The 24,863-nt window shown below is 42.0% G+C and overlaps 1 protein-coding gene across 3 annotated transcripts in view; it reads left to right on the top strand.

Annotated features, from left to right (window-relative positions):
* micu2 (mitochondrial calcium uptake 2) overlaps positions 1-24,863 on the top strand; it is a 572,545-nt gene that overhangs the window by 273,944 nt on the left and 273,738 nt on the right. For all 3 annotated transcript variants that reach the window (XM_085999181.1, XM_085999180.1, XM_085999182.1), the window contains one exon: positions 15,352-15,508. In XM_085999181.1, coding sequence (XP_085855307.1) covers positions 15,352-15,508 — 157 coding nt within the window. The remainder of the gene's footprint in view (positions 1-15,351; positions 15,509-24,863) is intronic.

The raw sequence follows: 24,863 nt of genomic DNA, 5'->3' as shown, positions 1-24,863 counted from the left end.
GCATCTGAAAATCTTACCTAGTACTGTACATCTTATTAAGAGAGCACACATGGGATTATACAAAATCATAGATAAATCGGACAAAATTGTACGGTTGTAGTTTAAATCAAGGAATTCCGATGTCGGCACCAATGCTCTAGTGATTTCTAAATGTCATCCGTATTCCAGGAATGAATTATTTACTTTCCTCCTTTTCTGGTATCTGTTTTAAACAAGTTTTTTTTTAATAAAGTGGCATTCATTCATGGATATACAGTAGTTTACCGTTAACAGGAAATAATCACTGCTGTTTTCCCCATTGACCTGTTGCTCATTCAAATAGAGCACCTGCGACACATGATGTAGGAGATAATGTAATCGCATATTGTTTTCTGCTGAAGGATAATCATGTCTAGTGATAATGTATAATCATGTTTTCAGCACTTTAAAGGAATGGAATGTGTATAGTATTATGAAATAGCAGAGGAGGGATTAATGGCTGTAATGTAGCCGTAGGCCTCTGATCATTATAAATTACTTGAGATTTGCTCTTGTAGTTTATATATAGAATAATAGGCACTGGGAAATTATTATAAAGGCTAATTTAGCTGTTAATGTAATATGCTTAGAGACAAAAGTGTTTTTTTTTAATAGTCATCAGAATTCCAGAGGCTAAATTTCAACCTTTTAAAATCTCGCCAGTATTTATTTTATTTTTTCTTCCTATCTATGTATTCAAATTCAGTACTCCCCCCCCACTATTTGACTATCATGATGCTATCCTATTTGGTAATTATTACACAACCAAATCCCCAGATTAAATATTTTCATATGCTGTTAAATAACTCTTCAGAGCTGTGATAAATGCCATTCCAAAATTTCTTGAGACTTTTTAGTTGGTTTCTTTGGTGTTAAAATTCTTCTGATAACACATAAGGTAATGACTGAGGAGCAACAGCATAGTCAAGTCTTCTGATGGCTAATCTCAAAAATGATTGTCACACATCAGATACTATAAATATTTTATCTTCAGCTATTTACCAGTTTACAGCTCGGTACATGTATTATAACATCGTGAGAACAACTTACTGAATTACAGCTTTGTAACTTCCGACTATTTAATTTGTTCTGTGTGCATCTCAACAGGACTGTGCGAGTGGTGTTAAAGTTTGTGAATGTGTTGTTTTTCACTCTGGTGCTTGAGCTGAAAGCAAGAACTCACGGGTTCTTATTCTTGTAGTAGAATCAACTCTTAAACTGCTGGCAGGTGCAGGGAAATTTCAGTCTCACTGGGCCAGGCATTTTTCAGATGTCAGGAGTTGCTTTGCTATAATAACCTTTGACAGTTAAACATTTCAAATGTTTTTATCCAAATTGTTTTTAGTACTTTAGTGCACCCCATCCTCCCTTAATTTGCCATGCTGTTTTTCCTCATTCAAATTCTTCTATTTTTATTATTTTGCCTTTAAGCTAGTTACAAAATAAATGAAAATACCATATTTTAGATATTAAAAAAAAATCTTTTCTTATTTATTGAATTTTAAAAATACTTTTCTTACCTGATTTCCTCTCCCTCTCCAGCTGTCAGCATCCATTTTGAAGGCGGGAGCCACATCAAAATAATTAACCTCTGGTTGAAAAGCCAACTCCAAGTGTCCTTTGTTTCGCGTGCCAGGAAAACGTGACCAGGTCAAGCTCTAATATATTTTGTAGCACCAAACAGATGAATGCTACTGCAGAACAAGTGATCTCATCTCATCAAACAATAATGTGCACCCCCAGCACCCGAAAGGTTATAATTAATATCGGTGACATTTTATATCGTCAGTGGTGCTTCAGTCTACTTCATATACCTTCTAACTCATAACGTGTGTGTTACCTGAAATACGTCACTTTGTTATATACTGTGGTCCTAAACATTGGCTTTCGGGAAGGGCAAGCATAAAAGTTAATAACTCTTTGTATTTTTCAACTAAAATACACTGTTCTAAAAGTAGTTTGTCTGTTGGGGAACGAACTACAGTTTTCTATCTGTTTCCATATGAAGTCTCGTGAAAAAGACATCGGCTCGTAGGCAAAGATCATCTTTTTTTTATGGCAGTTTGAAACTTGAGTTAACACTTGCGTGTCATTTTATTTTAATGTTTTTGAGTGGCTTTGATCTTCATATGTAAACAGACCAATATTTTCTTAAGTTAAATAGAAAACAAAATGGATGAAATTAGCCTTTTAAGTGATTAACTCTTTTTTATATTCGTTCACGGGATGTGGGCGTTACTGGCAAGGTCGACATTTATTGCCCATCCCTAGTTGCCCTTGAGAAGGTGGTGGTGAGCTGCCTTCTTGAACCGCTGCAGTCCGTGAGGTGAAGGTACTTCCATAGTGATTATATTTCTTTGTAGCGGCTTGCTAGGCCATTTCAGAGGACAGTTAAGAGTCAACCATATTGCTTTGGGTCTGGAGTCACATATAGGCCAGACCAGGTAAGGACTGCAGATTTCCTTCCTTAAAGGACATTCGTGAACCAGATGGGTTTTTATAACAATCCAGTAGTTTCATGGTCACCATTACTGATACTAGCTTTTTATTCCAGATTTATTTAATTAACTGAATTTAAATTCCCCAGCTGCCGTGGTGGGATTTGAACTCATGTCTCCGGATCATTAGTCCAGGCCTGGATTACTAGTCCAGTAACATAACCACTATCCTACTGTACCCATAAGCTAGCAGTAAAGTGTTCTGAAATATTAAAGGATCTTACTTTGAAATTGCAGTTGGAAAGATCCAAGTTTTAAAAAGAACACCAATTACTTGGTATCTTATGGCCATGACATTTGCTGATCGTTAGAATTGACACCATATCCATACATACAATAATAGTTTGATAAGTTGGTGAAGATTTGAACTATAGTAAATGCTCTTAAAACACTTGGACATTTTTTCTGCAGTATTTACTACAGGAAGTAGTAACACTGGCAAAAGTTTGCGTACTTTTACTTTCATATTATGGTAGCAGAATTACTTATTGAAATAAAATTTTCTCCAATAAACCGTATTTGATTTTAAGTTGGTTCCATTGTAGAGGAAGGTGAAACATTACATATGAAGATCCAGTTAAAAACTTGAAAGAGCAGTTCTTGAGCCCAGACTGTATTTTAAAATTAAGTACACTTCTTATTACAGAACTTGGCTGTGATCAACTATTCTAATGCTGAAATAGGGAAGTCTCAGAGTTGGCTTTGAAATCAACTTTCAAAAATCAATTGATTACTGTGCGATTGAATGCTGAGGAAAATATGCTCAAATTGGTAACTCACTGCTGAAGCATCAGAAGGAAGTGGAAGGAAGCAGTAGAGTCATCCTTGTCTGAGACAGAGGATTGATATACAGCACAGTATGGATAAGGGTTCACCAACAGGACAGTGTAAAATATTGTTAATGTTAATCTTTGCGTTTGGCAGATAATTGTTTAACTTTTCTAAGAAATGTAAGATTTATGAAATCTTTTTAAAACCCAAAAACCTACATACTTTTTATTTATTTTTTATTTCCTGGGATTTCGACAAGGCTGGCATGGCCAACATTTCTTGCTCATCCCTAGTTGCCCTGAGAAGGTGGTGGTGGACCACCTTGATGCTTGTGGTGATAGTGCTCCTACAATGCTTATAGGTGGGAATTCCAGGATATTGCACCCAGCGATGATGAAGGACTTAAAGTCAGGTTGGTGTGTAATTTAGAGATGATTGTGTTCCCATGATATTGTTTCTCCTTTCCTCGGTGGTAGAGGCCTCAGAGGAGAGTTGTGTTGTCAAAGTAACCTTGGTGAGTTGCTGCAGTGCATCCTTTAGATAGTACATTCTGCAGCCACAGTGTGCTAGTGGTGGAGGGAGTGAATATTGAGTCCAGTGGCAGGGCCACTGATCAAATAAACTGCTCTGTTCTGGAGCGTGTTGAGCTCCTTGAGTGTTTTTGCAACTAGCCATCCAGGTGAGTAGTGATTATTCCTTCACACCCTTGGCTTGAGCCTTGTAGATAGTGGAGAGGCGTTGAGGGGCCAGGGGTGAGCCACTTGTGGCAGAGTACCCAACATCTGCCCTGCTCTTGTAGCCACTGTGTTGATGTGGCTGGTCCAAGTCAACTTCTGGTCAATGGTGACCCTCAGGATGTCGATAATAGAAGACTCAGCGACGGTAATAAAAATTTTTTTATTGATTCGCGGGATGTGGGTGTCGCTGGCAAGGCCAACATTTATTTTTTTTTTTTTTTGGTGAGGCCAGCATTTATTGCCCATCCCTAGTTGCCCGTGAGAAGGTGACGGTGAGCCGCCTTCTTGAACCGCTGCAGTCCGTGTGGTGAAGATACTCCCTCAGTGCTGTTAGGGAGGGAGTTCCAGGATTTTAACCCAGCGACGATGAAGGAACGGCGATCTATGTCCAAGTTAGGATGGTGTGTGACTTGCAGGGGAACTTGGAGGTGATGGTGTTCCCATGCGTCTTTTGCCCTTGTCCTTCTAGATGGTAGAGATCGCGGGTTTGGGAGGTGCTGTCAAAGAAGTCTTGGCGAGTTGCTGCAGTGCATCTTGTAAATCGTACACACTGCAGCCACGGTGCACTGGTAGTGGAGGGAGTGAATGTTTAAGGTGGTGATGGGGTGCCGATCAAGTGGGCTTTGTCCTGGATGGTGTTGAGCTTCTTGAGTGTTGTTGGAGCTGCACTCATCCAGGCAAGTGGAGAGTATTCCATCACACTCCTGACTTGTGTCTTGTAGGTGGTGTAAAGGCTTTCAGGAGTCAGGAGGTAAGTCACTAGTCATTGAAGGTCAAATGTGATGTTTGTGTTTTCTCTTGTTCAAGGTGGTCATTACCTGGCACTTATGTGATGCACATGTGCCACTTGTCAGCCCGAGCCTGGATGTTATCCATGTCCTGCTGTAGGCTGGCATGCATTGCTTCATTATTGGAGGAGTAGTAGATTGAACTGAATACTGCGGAATCATCAGCAAACAACCCCAGCAATGTCCTGGGGCTGTAATGACTGGCCTCCAACAACTAGAACCGTTATCCTTTGTATAAACCGTTATAGGGTTTTACCTTTGACCCCCATTGAGGTCATATTTTCTAGGTTCCTTGATGCAATACTCGGTCAAATGGTGCCTTGATGTTGAGGGCAGCTATTTTCACCTCTCCTCTGCCATTCAGCTCTAGTGTACATATCTGGATCAAGGCTGTGATGAGGTCTGGGGCCAAGTGGTTCTGGCAGAACCTGAACTAAGCGTCAGTAAACAGGTTATTGATGAGTCGGCCTCCCATGGTGGCTCGATTGGTATCTCCTTCCATCACTTTACTCCCCAAAAAAGCCTTTTGGAACATCAAACTATATAATGTCAATTATTGCCACTATTTGACTGCTTTATTTTATGAACCATAGCAACTGGGAAGAGTTGCATAGAACTTCAGCAATCTTGCTACTGTGCGGCCCAAGTATTCGTTTAAAATATGTTGGATGCAGCTTTTAAGCTAGATAGTCCAACAACACTTTCTTATGAGTATTGCAGATGGGGAGAAATTGGCTCCTGCAAAATATACTACTAAAACATTCATATATACATGTTTGTTTAAAATAATAAATGGCAGTTGTTTGCCACATACTGCACGATGGTGTTTTGTGTGATTCTAAGTTGCTCTTCAGTTTGGTTTAGTGATTGTTAATGATTGCCGCACCCCACCTTTGTCGTCTTGGGTTTCTATATGAATCACTGCATAGACCACCTGGCAAGTAAGGCTGCACTTCAGGAAGGCTCTTTAACACAATCCTCATATTATAGTTGCACAGGCTTCAAGTAGACCTGGAAAAGTACCAGATGAAATCATCTCAGGACATGAGCTTCATGAGAGCTGAGTTCCAGACTGTCCAAAGATCAGATTCCCTGCCAGAAAAGAACATTTTTTGAATATCCAGAAACAGCTGGTAGCTGTCTTTGCTGGAATCAAGAACACAGCAAAAACCTGCTGCTATCTTTTGGTTCCATGTGCCAGATTCTGCATGAAGTTGAATTTCAGACCAATTGCAAATGATAGTTGACTAGGAGCTCCTCTATTGGAGAGGCAGGGATACTGTCACAGAGGGCTTTCTCTTATCACTGCTGCAAATAACTTGATGGGAAGCTTTAGTATTGATATAAAAAGAAAAAAAACACCTGTAAATCCCAGAAATCTGATATAAAAGCAGAAAATTCCGCAAAGGCACAGCAAATCAATCAGCATCTGAAAAATGTGTTATTTGGGCATAGATTCTTTGGAAGCTGAAACAGCCTTTCCAAACTGCATGTTCCCAGTCCATGTGTACTGATTGCTCTAGGTGGCTACTATCGAAGGCAACATACAAAAAGTTAGTGAATTAGTTCACCTTAAATAGTCTTTAACATTGCCATGAAATTAAGAATGTTTAAGTATATAGTGAATGGAAATGGCAGATGGTCACAAGGTGGAATGATGCAATGTTTCTTAGAGGCAAGCATATTGAAAGTATTCCATATAGATTCAGCTGGCTGGCTTTTATCCAGTGGTTATGTAGAGAATACATATTACTATGCTTTTGGTGAATCAACTATTATGGTGTGGGCATGTGTTCTAAAAAGTTGATAGTGGTATTAAGTATTGCAATAATGGCTAGTGATTTATACACCACAACTGGGTATGCAAGAGATTCAGCTTCATTGCTGCCACTGAAGACCAATTCTCTTCGTAACTGTAAATAAACAAATATTTTTAAAGTGCCTTGAATTTTGTCTCTTTTTTTTTGCAAGAGCTCAGATTTTTGCATATATTTAATGAAGGGTGGAAACAAATCTACGAGCTATAATACCATTAAAATAACAAAGCTATCATTCTATATGTTTTGCCTTCAGCTTTCATTGGCTAGATTAGAAATGTTGGAGTACCACAAACAGCTTTTTACCTTTACAAGATTCAGTAAAGCTGTTTGTGAGTGTTGGAAGAAGACATAAATATAAAGTAGGTTTCACAAACCATATGTAATGTGCCAATACATCAACGACATGAAATAGTTGTGTACTTTTGGAATACTTTATTTAACTGTGATACTAAATCAACTTTAACTATCTAAATATCTTAGTTTGGGTAGATGTCCAAAAAAAACGTTGTAATGCTGATGACATTTTGGTATTAGGACAGAGGAAGGGAGAGTGTTTATTTATTTCAAGGATTGCACCTATTTATAATCAGAATCGCAAATGGATCCTCTATTCATTTGCATATAGTGTGTTTACTATCCCAAATGTACAAGTGCAGGAGGAAATCTACCTTTTTTGCACTAGTTTCACAAAAATCATACGGTTTTCATGAAATCCTTTGTAGGTTGTCAAGTACTTCTTGTAGCCAAAGAAGAAGATAAATCATCATCATCTGTCAGGAGTGTGAACATCTGTTGCTTAGTTTCATTGGTAGCTTGCAGAAGTGAGTTAAATATAGGTTTCTCTGCTTTCATCCAGCTTTCTACATTGTGCAAAACTGGGTATGATGTTGCATTTACCATTGGTACTTGTATCTGCCAGCTTCAGTTGCCACAATTTGGTTTTCATGGAATTTAGTTGGATTGTAGTTTTTTAAAATTGTAAACAATTTATATATTTAATAAAAATGAAACACACAACTAATTTAGGCATGAGTCTATCTTGAGATGATTTTTATTTTGCTATTCATTACATATAAAATATATAGATGTTTGCCTCTGCATCAGCAGGTCAGAAGCCCCACCCTCCGCTGAGTAATCAATTTACGCCACACCTCAAATGACCAGAAATCAGGATGCCCACACTCGTGGATGAGGGTTTCAGCAGCAGATAAATACAGCCAACAACCTCCACCCATCAAGCAGAAACAAGCACACCAATTTCCCCTCTCCTGAGTCAGCAGCAATTGGTCCACAGCCAAATCCCACCATCTGGAACCAGAGCACCCCCACCACTGATAATTAGTACACAAACCACTCCCACTCCTTAGGAAGTCATCCAACAACCCCCACCCCCCTCCCACATTGAACAGAAACCCTGCAAGTTGTCAGGGTGGGGGTAGAACAACTTCCAATTTCTTCCCACCTCCTCTTTCTCCCCTTTTCCTCCTCCTTTTCCCCATTCTAAAGGGAAACAAAGCAAACTCGTTTTGAGATGTAGGCTGTTTGCTGGAAGTCTTATCAGGTGCATTTTCGTGAGGCCAGTTACATTGCTTGTGATGCTCTGGTCTACAAACCAGGATAATGGCAAGTATCTGACAGGTCTGACAAAGCTGCAGATGCCACAGGCTTGTAAGCAGATTGGGTGTGAATGAAGAAACTGAACTAGGCGTTGAGCAGTGTACCAAGATTCTGCATCTCTCGGTTTACTCGGAACCATCTCAGACTAAGAAGAGGTCGATAGAGTTCAGTCTAGAGATGTGTAGGCATTTGTGGGAGCTGAAGAGAATGGCTCAGCCTAATTTCCTCCAGCTAAATATCAGTACATTTTGCTCAGATTTGGGATCAGGCTTACTCCTCTATACCTCACAAGGATACAACTACTCTTCTGAATAACTATTCCGTTAATGTATTCTGAGTAATCATGTTTAATATACTGAAAGAAACAAATAGATAAAAAGCTAATTTTATGGTATTACCAAATTGAGGTAAAATGTTTATTAGATCTCCACTGTATTATCCAAGCCTTATTATGCCCTTTTATTTTAATTTGGTATGTAAGTCCTAGAGATTATGATGAGCCCTAATTGTAAAGTTGAACTTAATTGTAGTACACATGTTTAATGTTGCAGAATTGCACAATTTTTATTTTAAAATTGTTTTATTTATGGATCAAATTGGTAGACTTTTCTGTGGCTCACATTGATCATCCTTACTTTGATTTAAATAGATGATCCTTACATTGGCTTACTGCAAGAAAACCAGCTTCACCTAAGTGTTTATGTGCTGAAAGATTATTGTTAAACATGCAAACATATTCCTGGCTTCAATCAGTTGTTATCATGTACCTGTCAGGAGCTCATTATTTTAATGAGTCCTGTGGGACAAAAACAGTTGTGAAAACCCACAGCTCTGAATTGTATGTTGCTAACTGCTCTTTCATTTGAGATTGTATGTTGAGTATTAAAGTGAGATGACCAACAAATGTCATTCCTATACTTTTAGGTTTTTTTTTCATTTTGTGTTGTGTCAACATAAGCAAAGATGAAGCAAGGCAACTGTATCTGATTTTTGTTTTGCAAGTTCAAGTAGTATGAGATTGATAAACAAAGGGGTGGAGTTTGGTGATTGAAAATTGGAGAATAGAAACAAAACAGGAGACCTAAGGAGCGACATCGATGGTAAAGAACGCTGTATTTGATGATACAAATTTACCGAAAATAGAGGAAAAAGGAAGAGATGTTGGGAAGGATTGATGATGAGAACTTTTAAACAACAGATGAATTGGGCATAATGTAATATGCTAGTCAGTGAAGCTCACACTAGTAGAATGTAAAGTACACTGAAACCACACTCTCATTATCTGCTTTGGTGTCTTGATTTTAATTACAGTTTCAGGTTTTGTGAAGGCACATCTGGGATTTATGTACAAAAAGTTTCTGATCACAACACTTAGATAAGACACTTTCCCTGTACCGATTGAGAGATGGAAAATGGGTGGGAAAGTTGCTTCAAGCCTTCTTGAACCTTTGAGCAGTTGTAAGTGTACCATTGGCTCAGGTTTAGGACCTAGTCTCTGGCCTGTTCTTTTAGTTTAGAAAGGGGTGATTGAAAGTCACCGAAAGAGGGAGAGAAATAGGTTAAAAGTGTAATATTTACTCTCACCCCCTCCCCCCAACGACTGTTTTCAGAACTAATTTTGAAAGCTATAATGAAAGAGAGAAAAATGATTGGACATAAACTAATGTCATTTGGAAGCTTGTGAATTCTTGCCAATAGTTGATTTGAAGAATTAGAAAGTAGCCCCTGGCAGGTTGACCGTTGCAAAACTGATGCCGATTAAAATGATGATTGTGCAAATTATTAGTGGTCAGAGATAAAATAAATATTTTAGATTGCATACTGTCTAGTGCATACTTAAAACCGTGACGCATTGGTTTGGGGTTTTTGCAAACTTTGAGTTTCTACTGCCTCAAAATTAATTTTGCCTGGGAGCACTTGGCTCCAATAAACAAAGTTTTGAGAGTCAGTTTTTAAAAAATGTTTTGAAGTTGGTGCCAAACCATATCTAGAGAGCTTCCCAGGTTATTTCAAGTTGAGCTAGTAACAACTGGAAAATTAATTTTTTCATTTTTGTGACTTTATTTGAATCACTTCGCTGGTCAAAACAGTTCATTGGAGACCTGTGCACAGACCTTTGCCAGCCTATCGCCACGGGAATATGCGCAAGAGACAACCGGGGTGACTGCTCTGAGTTTCAATCCCTCACTCTGGTAGAGAAGTGCTCGGCATCTGCACAGTTACAAAGATGAGATCAAGGACTTGCCACATGGTGATTATGGGTACAAACCCACATCCTACTTCTCTGTGACACCGCACATTAGTCCAATCCAATTGTCTCTCTGGATGATGAACTGTAGATGCCAACTCAAAAACAATATAAGCGCATTCCTAAATTAGTGGCTACATTCGGGCCGGTCCCCCTGCTGGTATAGGTCTCTTTAACTGTGTGAAGACTTCTATGGCATTTCTACACCAAAATCTATACAACCTGATTTATCTACTTAAAACAAAGTTCCCCTAACAGTTCTGTACTTTTTCCTAATTCTGTTTTATAGCCATCATTAGAAACTGCCAAAAGATACTCAATGGCAAGAAATATGGTCATGTTTCCACAAGTGGAAAGATTTGTTGGTGCTCAGATGGATGTGCAGTTAGTGACCCAATATTTAGCCTTGGAGTAGTTACAAATTACACTGTTTTTACTACTGCACTAATCAGAACATGTCCTGTATTATTATCTGCTTAAGACTGGAAATGGGAGAATAGACCTACTTTTTCAAGTACTCCCTGTAAGCATACAAGAAGTGCTGTAAGTATACAAGAAGTGATAATACAAGTAGAATGAGATTTGCTAGCTTAGAAATGATATAATCAGAGACAGCTCCTGTAATATACAGTAAGTGGCTTCTTGCCTGAAAGCAGCTTAACATATATGCATAGTCTTGCGTGCTGATTAAATGAACACAATTGAAATTTTACAATGGCAAGGATGTCTTGTCTTGACATGTGTCCAAGAACAAACTGAGAAGATGATACATGCAAATATAATGTCAACAGATGCAGGAGAAGCCCTCAATTTGATCATATTACATTAAATTTGCATTTTTCTCGGTTGAAAATGTTGCTGGTAGTGGATAGATGAGCTAACTCTAGGTCAATTTTGCCAAATGTACAAAGTAAATTGATGATGGCTTGTAGATGTCAAGTACTGGTGTAATGAACATCTCGTGGTAGTCTATATTTAGCTCCGGAGTCCCACAATGATCTATCCTTGGCCCCTCCTATTTCTCATCTCTATGCTGCCCCTCGACAACGTCATCGGAAGACATGATGGGCCGTATTTTGCGGCCCCTACAGGTGCGTACGAGGTGTGTATGCGCCCGTAAGGGCCTGGCAGGTTTTGGGTTTAGGCATGCGCTAAAACCCGGAACTTGCGATCGGTCAAGAATTTTCATGACAGATCCTCTGCATCCCCGGGAAAAGGGCATCCACAGGCGGAGAGTTGGGTTCTACCCAGCGAATGCCCGTGAAATTCTTGCGCCTGATAAAAGCAGGTGTAAGGCCTGCTTTTACCAGCGTAAGAGTTTTAAAAAAACAAAAATAAAATGTTATCAATAATTTATACGTTTAAAAACCTGTGAAATAAGGTAAGTTTATTTTTAGCCCCTTTAAAACATGTACATTTATTTTTCAAAAAATAAAATTTTTGTTTTAAATATTTAATTAAATGCCCTTTTAATTAATTTTAAATGTGATTTTTTAAAATTTATTCAAAGTGTATAGGTTTTTTGGGGGGTATTCCCATTCATACTTATGATGTTTCCGTACATATGGAATCCCAATAAGCATGAATGGGGATCCCCCTTCTGTCATTCGTTGGGCCGGCCCACGTGATCCCAGAGGCGCTTGCAAACCGCCTGCGCCCCTCAGATACGTGGGCCTCAACACATGTCCAAGCGTAGAGGCCCAGGAGTGCGAGTCTCCATGGATCTCGAGGCAGAAGGTAAGTTCATAGATTTTTTGCCGGTCGGAGGCATCCGCCTGCGGGAAGCCTCCGACCGCAAAGTCAGACCCCATGTCAGGTTCCACGTGTATGCTGACAACACCCAGCTCTACCTCACACCACCTACCCCGACCCCTCCGTAGCCTCTGTGTTGTCAGACTACCTGTCTAACATCCAGTCATGGATGAGACACAATTTCCTACAATTAAACGATAGCAAAATACTGCAGATGTTGGAAATCTGAAATAACAACAGAAAATGCTGGAAAAACTCAGCAGGTCAGGCAACATCCGTGGAGAGAAATTTGAGTTGACGTGTCAGTTCTATCTCCCGCACTTCTGCCCTCACCCTTGCCCCTCCCTCCCGGAACCACGATAGGGTTCCCCTTGTCCTCACCTTTCACCCCACCAGCCTCCACATTCAACGGATCATCCTCCGGCATTTCCGCTACCTCCAAAGTGATCCCACCACCAAACGTATCTTCCCCTCCCCTCCCCTTTCAGCATTCCGTAGAGACCGCTCCCTCCGAGACACCCTAGTCCACTCCTCTATCACCCCAAACAGCCCTTCCCCTTCGCCTGGCACCTTCCCGTGCAAGCGGAGGAGATGTAACACCTGCCCCTATACCTCCCCCCTTCCCACTGTCCAGGGCCCCAAACACCCCTTCCAGGTGAAACAGCGATTTACTTGTACTTCTCGCAATCTAGTATACTGTATTCGCTGCTCACGATGTGGTCTCCTCTACATTGGGGAGACCAAACGCAGATTGGGTGACCGCTTTGCGGAACACCTCCGTTCAGTCTGTAAGGGTGACCCCAAGCTTCCGGTCGCCTGTCATTTTAATTCACCGCTCCATTCCCACTCTGACCTCACCGTCCTTGGCCTCTTGTATTGTTCCACGGAAGCTCAACGTAAACTCGAGGAACAGCAAATCATCTTCCGATTATGCACTTTGCAGCCTTCCGGACTCAATATCGAGTTCAACAATTTCAGATCATAACCTCGGCCCCTATTACATTTTTACTTGTAATTTTTCCACTCCTTTCCCCCCCCCCCCCCCCCCCCCACCCCTTTCCTTTTGTTTCTCTCTCACACCTGGCCGCTATCTCTTGCCCTGCCAGTACACTTCACACCTAATCTCAGCCTATTACCATCTCGTCTAGCTTCGAATACCTTTTATTGTCTCTTTTACTTCTTTTGTTTCTTTTACTTCTTTTGTCCGATCGCAGCCCTGCCTTCGATCTATTTTATTTTCTTTCCAGTTTTGAAGAAGGGTTCGACCCGAAACGTCAACTCAAATTTCTCTCCACGGATGTTGCCTGACCTGCTGAGTTTTTCCAGCATTTTCTGTTATTTCCTACAATTAAATGTTAGGAAGACCAAAGCCATTGTCTTCAGCCCCTGCCATGAGCTCCGTTCCTCAACACCAATTCCATCTTCCTCCCTGGCCACTGTGTAGGGCTGAACCAGACTGTTCACAGCCTCAGCGTCCTAAGCTGAGCCTCTGACCCCATATTCTCTCCATCACAAGCACTGCCTATTTCCAGCCATCCCCACCCCTGCCTCAGTTCAGCTGCTGCTGAAACCCTCATCCATTATTTATTACCTCCAGACTCAACCGTTCCAATGCTCTCTTGGCCGGCCTCTTGTCTTTCACCAGAGAAGGCTAAGAGGAAATTTAATTGAGGTTTTTAAAATTCTGAAGGGTTTTGAAAGACTGAATAGGAAAAAAAACTATTTCCTGTGGTTGAGGAATCAATAATGAGGGGTCATCAATTTAAAATTGTTGCTGAGAATAAAGAGAAATGTCTTTATGCAGGGGGTTACTAGAGTATGGAACGCTTTGCCACAAAGAGTAGTTGAGGCAGAAACCATTGCTTCTTTTAAGGGAAAATTGCATCAATATTTGTAGCAGAAAAACATACAGGTCTTTGGAGAGCGAGTGGGACAGTGGGATTAGGGTTGCTTTAGCAAGGAGCTTTCATAAACATGAAGGGCCAAATAGCTTCCTTCTATGCTGTGAACTCGTATGGTTTTAGGTCCTGTTCCTGGAAAATTATGTAGTTGAAGTGGCTGTCCAAGGTTAACAGAATCATCTACATGCTGCTACCATGAAGAAGTGCCTCTTCAGACCTTTAATTAAGGGAATTCCAGGGTGGCAGATTTTTAAAATATTACTAGTAGATCTCTCATGGCGTTGCTCACAAGCCAGAGGATTGATCACTTTCTAACAATACAGGTGTTTATGCCATGTAGGGCATAACTTCAAGGATACTAATTTACAGTAACTGAGTAAGTCAAATTTATTAAATGGAATTCTTGGATTTTTCCTGCTGCTTTGTGATTGAATTTCACACTCTGCCCATTATTTGAATACTGTAAATGAGTGGACTTTAATTGATATACTCGTGGATCTTGAGTGGCATTGCACATGGTAAATTGGAGAATGTGGCCACTCACTTGCCTGTCTGTTGCTGTTCCTCTTTGTCTCTCCTTTTCTGCTTCTGTCTCTCTCTCTCTCTCTCTCTCTCTTGCTCTTACTTTCCCCCGCAACCTTTCTTTTTGCTTCTCTTTCTCTCCTCCTTTCTTTTTCGTCTTTCTCTGCCTTTTTCTTTATCTATCTTCTTCTTACATTTCTCTTTTCTTTTGGTGGGAGGTGGTGGGGCAGGAAAAGTAGCCAACAACAGTTCCTGGCTGCATTTGAGGTGGGGGTTGTGTGGAAAATGTGGCCTTCAATGCCTCTCTACCCATCCCTTCCTCAGTCACTTGTGCATTCCCACCCCTCGCTCTCATCACTTTCCCTACCCCATCACCTACCTCTAATCTCCCCTTTCCTGACAGCCTCTCACTCCCATCACTACCCCTACCCGCTCCACTCCTATATCCTTTTCCACCAGTCACTCTATTACCACAGATAATGCCATAAAATTGTGGACATTTTTTATGATTAGAGGTGGTACTGAACTTAATATATAGATATTTTATTAGGCATTGCCCCTTTATTATAGCACTGGTTAATAAATAAAGTATGGAAACCCAGATAAGTGAGCTTAGATCCTGGAATTTAATTAATATTAATGCATTTAGTTGTAAAACATTATTTCTTTTTGTTTTAAGGTCCAAGACCCACTTAAAGAAGATGCTAAAGAAGAATGTGGGTGTGCTGCAACTCGCAAACAACGCTTCAGAAAGTTTGCCTCAATTGAGTATGAGGATGAATTATACATGACTCCTAGAGATTTCTTGTTCTCGGTGATTCTGGAAATTAATAACAGTAAGTTGAATATTTTGTGACCATTACCAGTACAATCTGGTGCGTGTTCCCTAAAAGTACCTGTAGTGTTAAATTTTCTTGAGACGGACAATCTTTTTCCAAAACAATTAATTCTGCAGGCTGCATAAAGGTTAAAAATAAAAACATAAGTAATTTAAAATGTGTTTAACATACTGTATGCACATTTTTAGACAGCATTCAAAATGAATGGACAAAGGTTTAAATTTTTTTGACAGAAAAAAATGTTTCAATGTTGTGTGTGGTTGTTTGCAGTTCAGATTGACAATAGATGAATAATTTTGCTTATCACACTGACATTTTGTGAAATTTTAGATGGTTGGAAAATTGACTTATATTTGTGATTGGTCCAAATATGGAAACAATAAAGATTTTATTAGGGCATCTTTGCGCATTAGTTGCTGTGTTGTAGATTGACCTTAAGCAGGCAGAATGTAGAAGTGGCAATGTATGCATAGTCTGCACGTTTAAGCTTCACCCACAGCACCTGAAGTTAAAGCAACCTCACGTCGACTTCACCCTCGTGACTCACCAAATTGTCCTTTAGAAACGGCCTTAGAAATTTATGAAACAGCTCAATCAACTTGCATGTACCTTTTGATTTACGCATTCAAGATATTAAATTATTCAAAATACAAGTGTAACTCCAGTGGGATTATTTACTGTGAGTTGGAGAACATGCTGCTTATAATATTGGCCTGGTAACCTCAAAAACACCTTAAAATCCCCCTGCAATCTTTTTCTATATTAAAGGCACTATATAAATGCAAGTTGTTGCAACAGGGTTCTCTCCACTCTTCTCGTTTCCCACTCAACAGTGTCTCATGTTCTCTTATGTCCCTCATCCCTTGTCCCAAAATGAAAAGGAAAATCGGATGCTTTCTATAACGGGCGGCCGATCCACAATGTCAATTTTTCGCCCCAGTGGAAAGTTGAAAATCTACCCCAAAGTATCTGGAAGCTATAAAAAGATACCTGAACGTACAAATATTTGAAGTCATCTTGAACTGAATGTGAGATATTGAATGAGTAACAGACTGCTTCCAAGCCATCACAAGCTGTTTGTAAAATGTATTATTCCAAGAATATCCACCCTATTCTTTCATTTAAATGTTTGTGTTTCAGTTGAACTACATCAGCTCTCAGATTATCCAGAATTAATTTAAATACGGAGTTCCAATGAAAACCTGAAGTTCATTAGGTTGAAGTGTCCAGTCAACAAAAAACACTTGAGGACTTAATATTTATTTAAAGGGAACATTACTTGGGACTTCTGGATGGGCGGGGGGGTGGGTGGGCGGAAGAGAACAACAATGTTGGTGTAAGGAATTCCATCTACTTTCCATATAGTTTGAATTTTTTTAAGATTCTCCCATCTGTAAGGAGAATTTTTTTTTTTTGAGTTGTCAGTGGACTGTTGGAGACCAGCGATGAAGCCAAAAGTAAGCTATCCCACTGACAGGGCGCACCCAGCAAGTGGCTCACATTCCTGGCCTTGACTGCCAAACCTAGAGAACCAAAGCAATTTAAAAGTTCCATACCGACTGCACATAGTGAATGTCAAAGTAAATATACTCTTGCCCAAGTCGTCTTCAGGGCTTCCTGGAGTCAATTTATTTGTTTGATATGCTCTATTTTTTCCTATGTTCTGTTCTTGTCTCCATTTTATTTTCTCTTCAAGGAGTAGTTCTGACTAGATAAATATAGCACATCAAGCCATAAAGTAAAACATGATACTGGTTTAAATGCACCAGAAATGTTCTTTTTAACTGAATTCCTACTACAAAGGAGGCATTGTTAATGTACCTATTTTAACATCAAAGTAAAGACCGTCATGTAACTGCCAATTCCCTGCTTCACACTGCCTCAACTTTGCAAAGGGGCTAATAAGGGCTCCGTGCTAGGTCATCTCCCGTGTAACATCCATTAAAGACTTAGTCAGAAGACACTGAAAGGAGTTACAAGGATTTTTGGACAGTATCTTGTTTTCAAACAGTTTGTATATCCTGTAAATGGTAGACTCATGACTATGGTCAGAGCATGCGGAATCAGGGACAAGTAGCAGAATGGATAGCAAATTGGCTACAAAACAGAAAACAGAGAGTAGGGGTTAAAGGTAGTTATTCAGACCAGCAGAAGGTGGGAAGTGGTGTCCCACAAGGATCGGTGTTGGGACCACTGCTGTTCACCATTTATATAAATGATTTGGACTCGGGAATCATAACTACAATATCAAAATTTGCGGACAACACCAAATTGGGGTTATAGTTAATACTGAGGAAGACTGCGACAAAATACAAGACGTTAACAAACTTGCAGAATGGGCGTGTAAATGGCAAATTAATTTCAATATAGATAATTGTGAAGTGGTGCATTTTGGTAGGAAGAATAAGGAAGCCACCAACTCCTTAGAAAATAAGAGTCTAAATGGGATAGAGGCACAAAGGGATCTGGGGATACAGGTTCACAAATCATTAAAAGTAGCAATGCACCTTAACAAAGCCATTAGAATGCAAACAAAGCACTGGGGTTTATTTCTAGAGGAATAGAATTCAAAAGCAGAGAAGTTATGTTATATAGAACCTTGGTTAGACCACACTTGGAGTACTGTACACAATCTGGTCTCCCTATTACAGAAAGGTTATAGAAGCACTGGAAAAATTGCAGAAAATATTTACAAGGATGATACCAGAACTGGGAGGATACAACTATCAGGAAAGACTGATGATGCTGGGGCTCTTTTCTCTAGAAAGGAGAAGATTGAGAGGTAATTTGATCGAGGTCTTTAAAATTATGAAGGGGTTTGATAGGGTAGACACAGAGAAGATGTTTCCACTTGTGGGAGAGTCCAAACTCGGGGCCGTAAATATAAGATGGTCACTAATAAATCCAATAGGGAATTCAGGAGAAACTTCTTTACTCAGAGAGTGGTGAGAATGTGGAACTCGCTACCACATTAAGTGGTTGAGGCGAATAGCATAGATACATTTAAGGGAAGCTAGATAAGTACATAAGGGGAAAAGGAATAGAAGATTTGATTTTGCTTATGGGACTTGCTATCTTTAATTATGTTGATATTGTGGCAAAGCCACTAAGAGACTCTCACAGTGACTGGTACAATTGCCTTTAATCATGTTTATTATTACCTTTTAATGTTGGCTCTGGTTAAACAGAGCTAGATCGACAAAATCGCGATCTGCCGTGATGACGTCATCACGTGGGTCATGTGACTTCCAACGGCGGGAAACGTGATGATGTCATGACGTCAGAGGTAGAGGGCGTTTCCAGCTAGTCCTCGTGTGGAGTGATAGTGAATAGACCTGTTTAGAGCTTCTCCTGCATTTTCTTGTTTTGTAAAGTTTTAGTACATTAAACTCCGTTTGTTAACTACTAGTGAGTTTATAGATTCTTTGCTAGGAGTGCAGAGACTCCTACAATATGATAATTTTAAGAAGATATATTTCTCTTAGATTATTATTGATTTAAATTTAATGAGACTTTAAAAGTTTCTATAATCATAACCAATAATAGTAATTTAATAGTGATGCCCTCTCCAAGCTCATCTTGGAGTGAGAATTACCAATAAATTGACCGCTTGACCCTATTCCTACTAAACTGCTGACCACCCCGCTTTCCTTCCTGGTTCCCATGTTAACTGACATTGAATGGTTCTCTTTCCACACGTACTCCCCCCTCCCCCACAAAACGAAGGTCATCACCTGCCCTCAAAAAACTCTCTCACATCCCCTGTCCTTGCAACTACCCCAACACTTCCAACCCACCTTTCCTCTCTGAAGTCCTTCATGTGTAGTTGCCCCCCAAATTTGTGCCCTTCCTTTCCACAACTCGGTGTTTGAATCTCTCCAATCGGGTTTCCATTGTTGCCACAGCACTGAAACAGTACGAATCAAAATCACAAATGACATCTTCTGTGACTGTAACCCTCCCCACCTCTCTGCAGTTTTTGTCATGGTTCACCACACCATCCTCCTCCAATGCTTCTCTGTTCTCCAGCTGAGTGGGACTGCCTAGCCTGCTTCCACTCTTACCTATCCAAATGTAACCAGGGCCTATCTATTAATGGCTTCTCTTCTTGCTCCTGCAGCATCCAGACCCCCCATGGATCTATCCTTGCCTCCTCCTCTTATTTATCTACATGCTGCCTCTCTGTGACATCATCCATAGACATGGGGTTAGCTTTCACGTGTATGCTGCGATACCCAGCTCCATCTCGCCACCACTTGTCTTGACTCCTCCACTGTCTGAGGTCTCTGTGTTGTCAGACTGCTGGTCCATCATCCAGTCTTCTATCAGCTGCAATTTCCTCCAGTTAAACACCGGGAACACCGATGCATTCGTCTTCGGCCTCCACTACAAACTCCATAACCTTGCTACCAGCCACTATCTCTCAGGCTGAACCAGACTGTCTGCAATTTAAAATTCTGATCCTCATGTTTAAATCCCTTCATGGCCTTGCCCCTCCCTATCTCTCTAACCTCCTCCAATCTTACAGGCCCCCCCCCCCCGAACTCTCCAATCCTCTGACTCCGGCCTCTTGTGCATCCCCTTTCCTTCGCCCCACCATTGGAGGCTGTGTCTTTAGCCGCCTATGCGCCACACTCTGGAATTGACTCCCTAAACCCCTCTGCCTTTCCACCTCCAGCCCGTCCTTAAAGCCCACCTGTAGGCTGTTTTAAAAAAAAAAAAAAAGTGACATTAATTTTGTTGTCTACAACTGTCTATTTAATATAAATGGGAAAAAATTGAAAAGCTTTCATTATAGTACTAATTGTAGCAAAGAATAGCTTGTATGCTGTGGTTCAGACAATGGTCATAATTTAACTTTTAGTAGTTGCATTGCTAGTGTTTTATGTAGCAACATTAGCTGACAATAGTTAAAAGTCTATTAAGTAGAGGCATAGGGCACCTCAGTCCCACGGAATGCAGATCTTGTGCCATGTGGGAACACCAGGACGCTTCCCGTGTCCTGGACAACCATGTAGAGGAGCCCAAGCTCCAGGTTTTGGAGCTTGAGCAGCAGCTGGCATCCATGAGGCTGAGAGCTACGTGGATAGCACGTTTCAGGAAGTGGTCACCCCGCAACGTAAGGGTGTGCAGGCAGAGAGGAAATGGGTGATCATCAGACAGACACAGAGGACCAGGCAGGTAGTGCAGGAATTCCCTGAGTGCATCTCGCTCTCCAACCAGTATTATTGGTGACGGCGATGGTTCCTCTGGGGAGTACAACCAGAGCCAAGTCCACGGGACCACGGGTGGCTCAGCTGTGCAGGGGTAGAGGAGAAAGATCGGGAAAACAATAGTGGTAGGGGATTCAATAGCATGGGGAACAGACAGGCGTTTCAGCGGCTGCAGACGTGACTCTAGGATGGTATGTTGCCTCCCTAGTGCCAGGGTCAGGAATGTCACTGAGCGGCTGCAGAACATTCTGAGGGGGGAGGGTGAACAGCCAGAGGTCGTGTCCATATCGGTATCAATGACAGAGGTAGAAAGAGGGATGAGGTCCTGCAGGCAGGTTTTAGGGAGCGAGGAAAGAGATTAAAAAGCAGGATCTCAAAAGTAGTAACCTCTGGATTGCTCCCAGTGCCACGAGCTAGTGAGTATAGAAATAGGAGGATAGAGCAGATGAATGCATGGCTGGAGAGATGGTGCAGGAGGCAGGGCTTCAGATTCAGGGGACATTGGGACTGGTTCTGGGAGAGGTGGGACCTGTACAGGCTGGACGGGTTGCACATCAGCAGAGCCGGAACCAATGTCCTCACGGAGGGGTTTGCTAATGTTGGGGAGGGTTTAAACTAATTTGGCAAGGGGGTGAGCACCAGGATGTAGCATTAGAAAGGAGAAACAATGTGCACAAAGGAGTGGGAGAGACAGATAGCACTAGAGTAAGAAATAGTAAGTTATTAGGTGGGGTCAGACTAAGAGAGAAGATAATAAGGTCTAAGATAGGTTTACAGTGTATGTGTGCAAACACGCAAAGTGTGGTAAATAAGGTTGGTGAGCTGCAGGCACAAATAGCCATATGGAAATATGATGCCATGGCGATAACGGACACCTGGCTCAAAAAAGGGCAGGATTGGGTACTAAATATTCCTGGATATAAGGTGTTCAGGAAAGATAGGGAAGGAAAGATAGGAGGTGGGGTGGCAGCATTGGTTAAGGAGAATGTTACAGTGCTGGAGAGAGAGGATGGCCTGGAGGGGTCAAGGACAGAATCTATTTGGTTAGAGTTAAAAAAATAATAGAGGTGCCATTACACTACTAGGTGTATTCTACAGGCCATCAACCAGTGGGAAAGATATAGAGGAGCAAATTTGCAGAGAAATTAGAGAGAGGTGCAAGAACTATAGAGTAGTGATAATGGGGGCTTCAATTATCCTAATATAGACTGGGATAGTAATAGTGTAAAGGGCAGAGAGGTGGGAGAATTTCTGAAGTGTGTTCAGGAGAGCTTTCTTGACCAGTATGTTTCCGGCCCAACGAGGAAGGAGGCATTGCTGGATCTGGTTCTGAGGAATGAGGTGGGTCAAATGGAGCAAGTGTCAGTAGAGAAACATTTAGGGAACAGTGATCATAGTGCCATAAGGTTTAGATTAGCTATGGAAAAGGGCAGGGAGCAATCTAGAATAAAAGTACTTCATTGGAGGAAGGCAAACTTCAGTGGGTTGAGAACGGATCTGGCCGGATAAATTGGAATCAAAGATTGGCAGGCAAAACTGTAATCAAACAATGGGCTACCTTTAAAGAGGAGATGGTTCGGGTACAGTCGAGGCAACTAAAGCCAGAGCTCCGTGGATGACGAAAGAGAGAGAGAGTAAGATGAAGCATAAAAAGAGCACGTATGACAGATGTCAGGTTGAGAATACAAGTGAGAATCAGGCTGAATATAGAAAGTTCAGAGGGAAGTGAAAAAGAAAATAAAAGGGGCAAAGAGAGAGTATGAGAATAGAATGGCAACTAACATAAAAGGGAATTCAAAAGTCTTCTATGGACATATAAATAGTAAATGAGTAGTAAGAGAAGAGGTGGGGCCGATTAGGGACCAAAAAGGAGACCTACGCATGGAGGCAGAGGGCATGGCTGAGGTACTAAATGAGTACTTTGCATCGGTCTTCACCAAGGAAGAAGATGCTGCCAAAGTCATAGTGAAAGAGGAGGTAGTGGAGATACTGGATGGGCTAAAAATTAATAGAGGAGGTACTAGAAATGCTGTCTGTACTTAAAGTTGACAAGTCACCAGGACCAGATGGGATGCATCCTAGGATGCTGAGGGAATTGAGGGAGAAAATCACAGATACTGGCCATAATCTTCCAATCCTCAGATATGGGGTTGGTGCCAGAGGTCTGCAAATGTTACACCCTTGTTCAAAAAAGGGTGTAAAGATAAACCCAGCAACTACAGGCCAGTCAGTTTAACCTTGGTAGTGGGGAAGCTTTTAGAAACAATAATCAGGGACAAAGTTAACAGTCATTTTACAAGTGTGGATTAATTAAGGAAAGCCAGCACGGATTTGTTAAAGGCAAATCGTGTTTAACTAACTTGAGTTTTTTGATGAGCTAACAGCGAGGGTTGATGAGGGTGATATGCCATCAATGACTCAAAGACAAGGATTCAACTGAAAGCTTTTAATCACTAAGAACATAGCAGTATAGCAGGTCTTCCCACATCGGGTTCGTCTGGTAGTAAATGACTCATACAGCTCCTGAGACCTTTATATGGCAAAAGACAGGGGCGTAGCCAATACACACAATAGGAACAAAAGGGGGCGGTTCACAATACAAGCAGGTAAAATACAAGCAGGTAGAATACAAGCCGGTAAAACACATGGGTTGATGAAGGCATATTTCATCACATTCACCCCTTCTACAGATTTAGTCTGTCCTGGGGTGTGATAGTCCTTCCTGAACGTCGCAACAGTACCTCGGGTTCCGACCGGGAGTCCGTGGTGCCCTCCTGGGCATACCCATGTGCTGGGGGTGTTGCAGGTACTTCAGGGGGTGGTGAGGATACCTCTGGGGATGGTGGAGGTTCTTCTGGGGGTGGTGGTGATGGGTCGTCGCTTCCTGCCGAGGCGAGGTCCTTTATGGACACGGTGTCTTCACGCCCGTCGGCGTGCTTGACGTACGCGCACTGTGGGTTTGCGTGGAGTAGGTGTACTGCCTCCACGAGGGGATCCGTTTTGTGGCCCCTCACATGCTTCCGTAACAGGACTGTCCCTGGGGTGGAGAGCCACGAGGGTAGGGATACTCCTGAGGTTGATTTGCGGGGAAAAACAAACATCTTCTCGTGAGGAGTGGCGTTAGTAGCAGTACACAGTAGCGACCTTATCGAGTGGAGTACGTCTGGGAGGACCTCCTGCCAGCGGGAGGTGGGGAGGCCTTTAGGCCTTCGTGCTAAGGTGACCGCCTTCCACACTGTCGCGTTTTCCCTCTCCACTTGCCCATTACCCCGGGGGTTATAACTAGTGGTCCGACTCGTGGCTATCCCCTTCGACAGCAGGTATTGGCGCAGTTCATCGCTCATGAACGACGCCCCCCTGTCAGTGTGGATGTAGTTAGGCATGCCGAACGTGCAAAACAGGTTGCCGAGGCACTTGATGACCGTGGCACTGGTCATATCTGGGCAGGGGTAGGCGAATGGGAAGCGGGAGTACTCGTCCACAATGTTGAGAAAGTACACATTGCGGTCGGTGGAGGGGAGTGGTCCCTTGAAATCTAAGCTCAGGCGCTCGAATGGCCGTGTAGCTTTGATCAGGTGGGCTCGGTCGGGTCTGAAAAAACGGGGCTTGCATTCCGCACAGGTGCAGCAGTCCCTGGTCATAGACCGGACCTCCTCGATGGAATAGGGCAGGTTACGGGATTTTATAAAGTGGAATAGCCGGGTGACCCCCGGGTGGCAGAGGCCATTGTGGAGGCCCTGTAGCCTGTCCCCCTGGATGCTGGCACACATCCCTCGTGATAGGGCGTCGGGGGATTCGTTGAGGGCCCCCGGCCTATATATTATGTCGTACTCAAACGTGGAGAGTTCGATCCGCCACCTGAGAATTTTGTCGTTCTTGATCTTCCCCCTCTGTTTGTTGTTAAACATGTAGGCTACCGACCGCTGGTCGGTAAGCAGGGTGAAGCGTTTGCTGGCTAGGTAGTGCCTCCAGTGCCGCAGTGCCTCCAGTGCCGCACTGCCTCCACTATGGCCTGGGCCTCCTTCTCTACCGAGGAGTGCCTGATCTCGGGCCCTTGGAGGGTTCTTGAGAAAAAGGCTACGGGCCGCCCATCCTGGTTGAGGGTGGCTGCTAAAGCGAAGTCGGACGCATCGCTTTCG

Source organism: Somniosus microcephalus, chromosome 10 (assembly GCF_052327205.1).
Source record: "Somniosus microcephalus isolate GS21.2 chromosome 10, FLI_Smic_1.0, whole genome shotgun sequence".
Lineage (NCBI taxonomy): Eukaryota > Metazoa > Chordata > Chondrichthyes > Squaliformes > Somniosidae > Somniosus > Somniosus microcephalus.
Note: the sequence above shows the minus strand (reverse complement) of the source record. Positions and strands in the feature narration are given on the sequence as shown.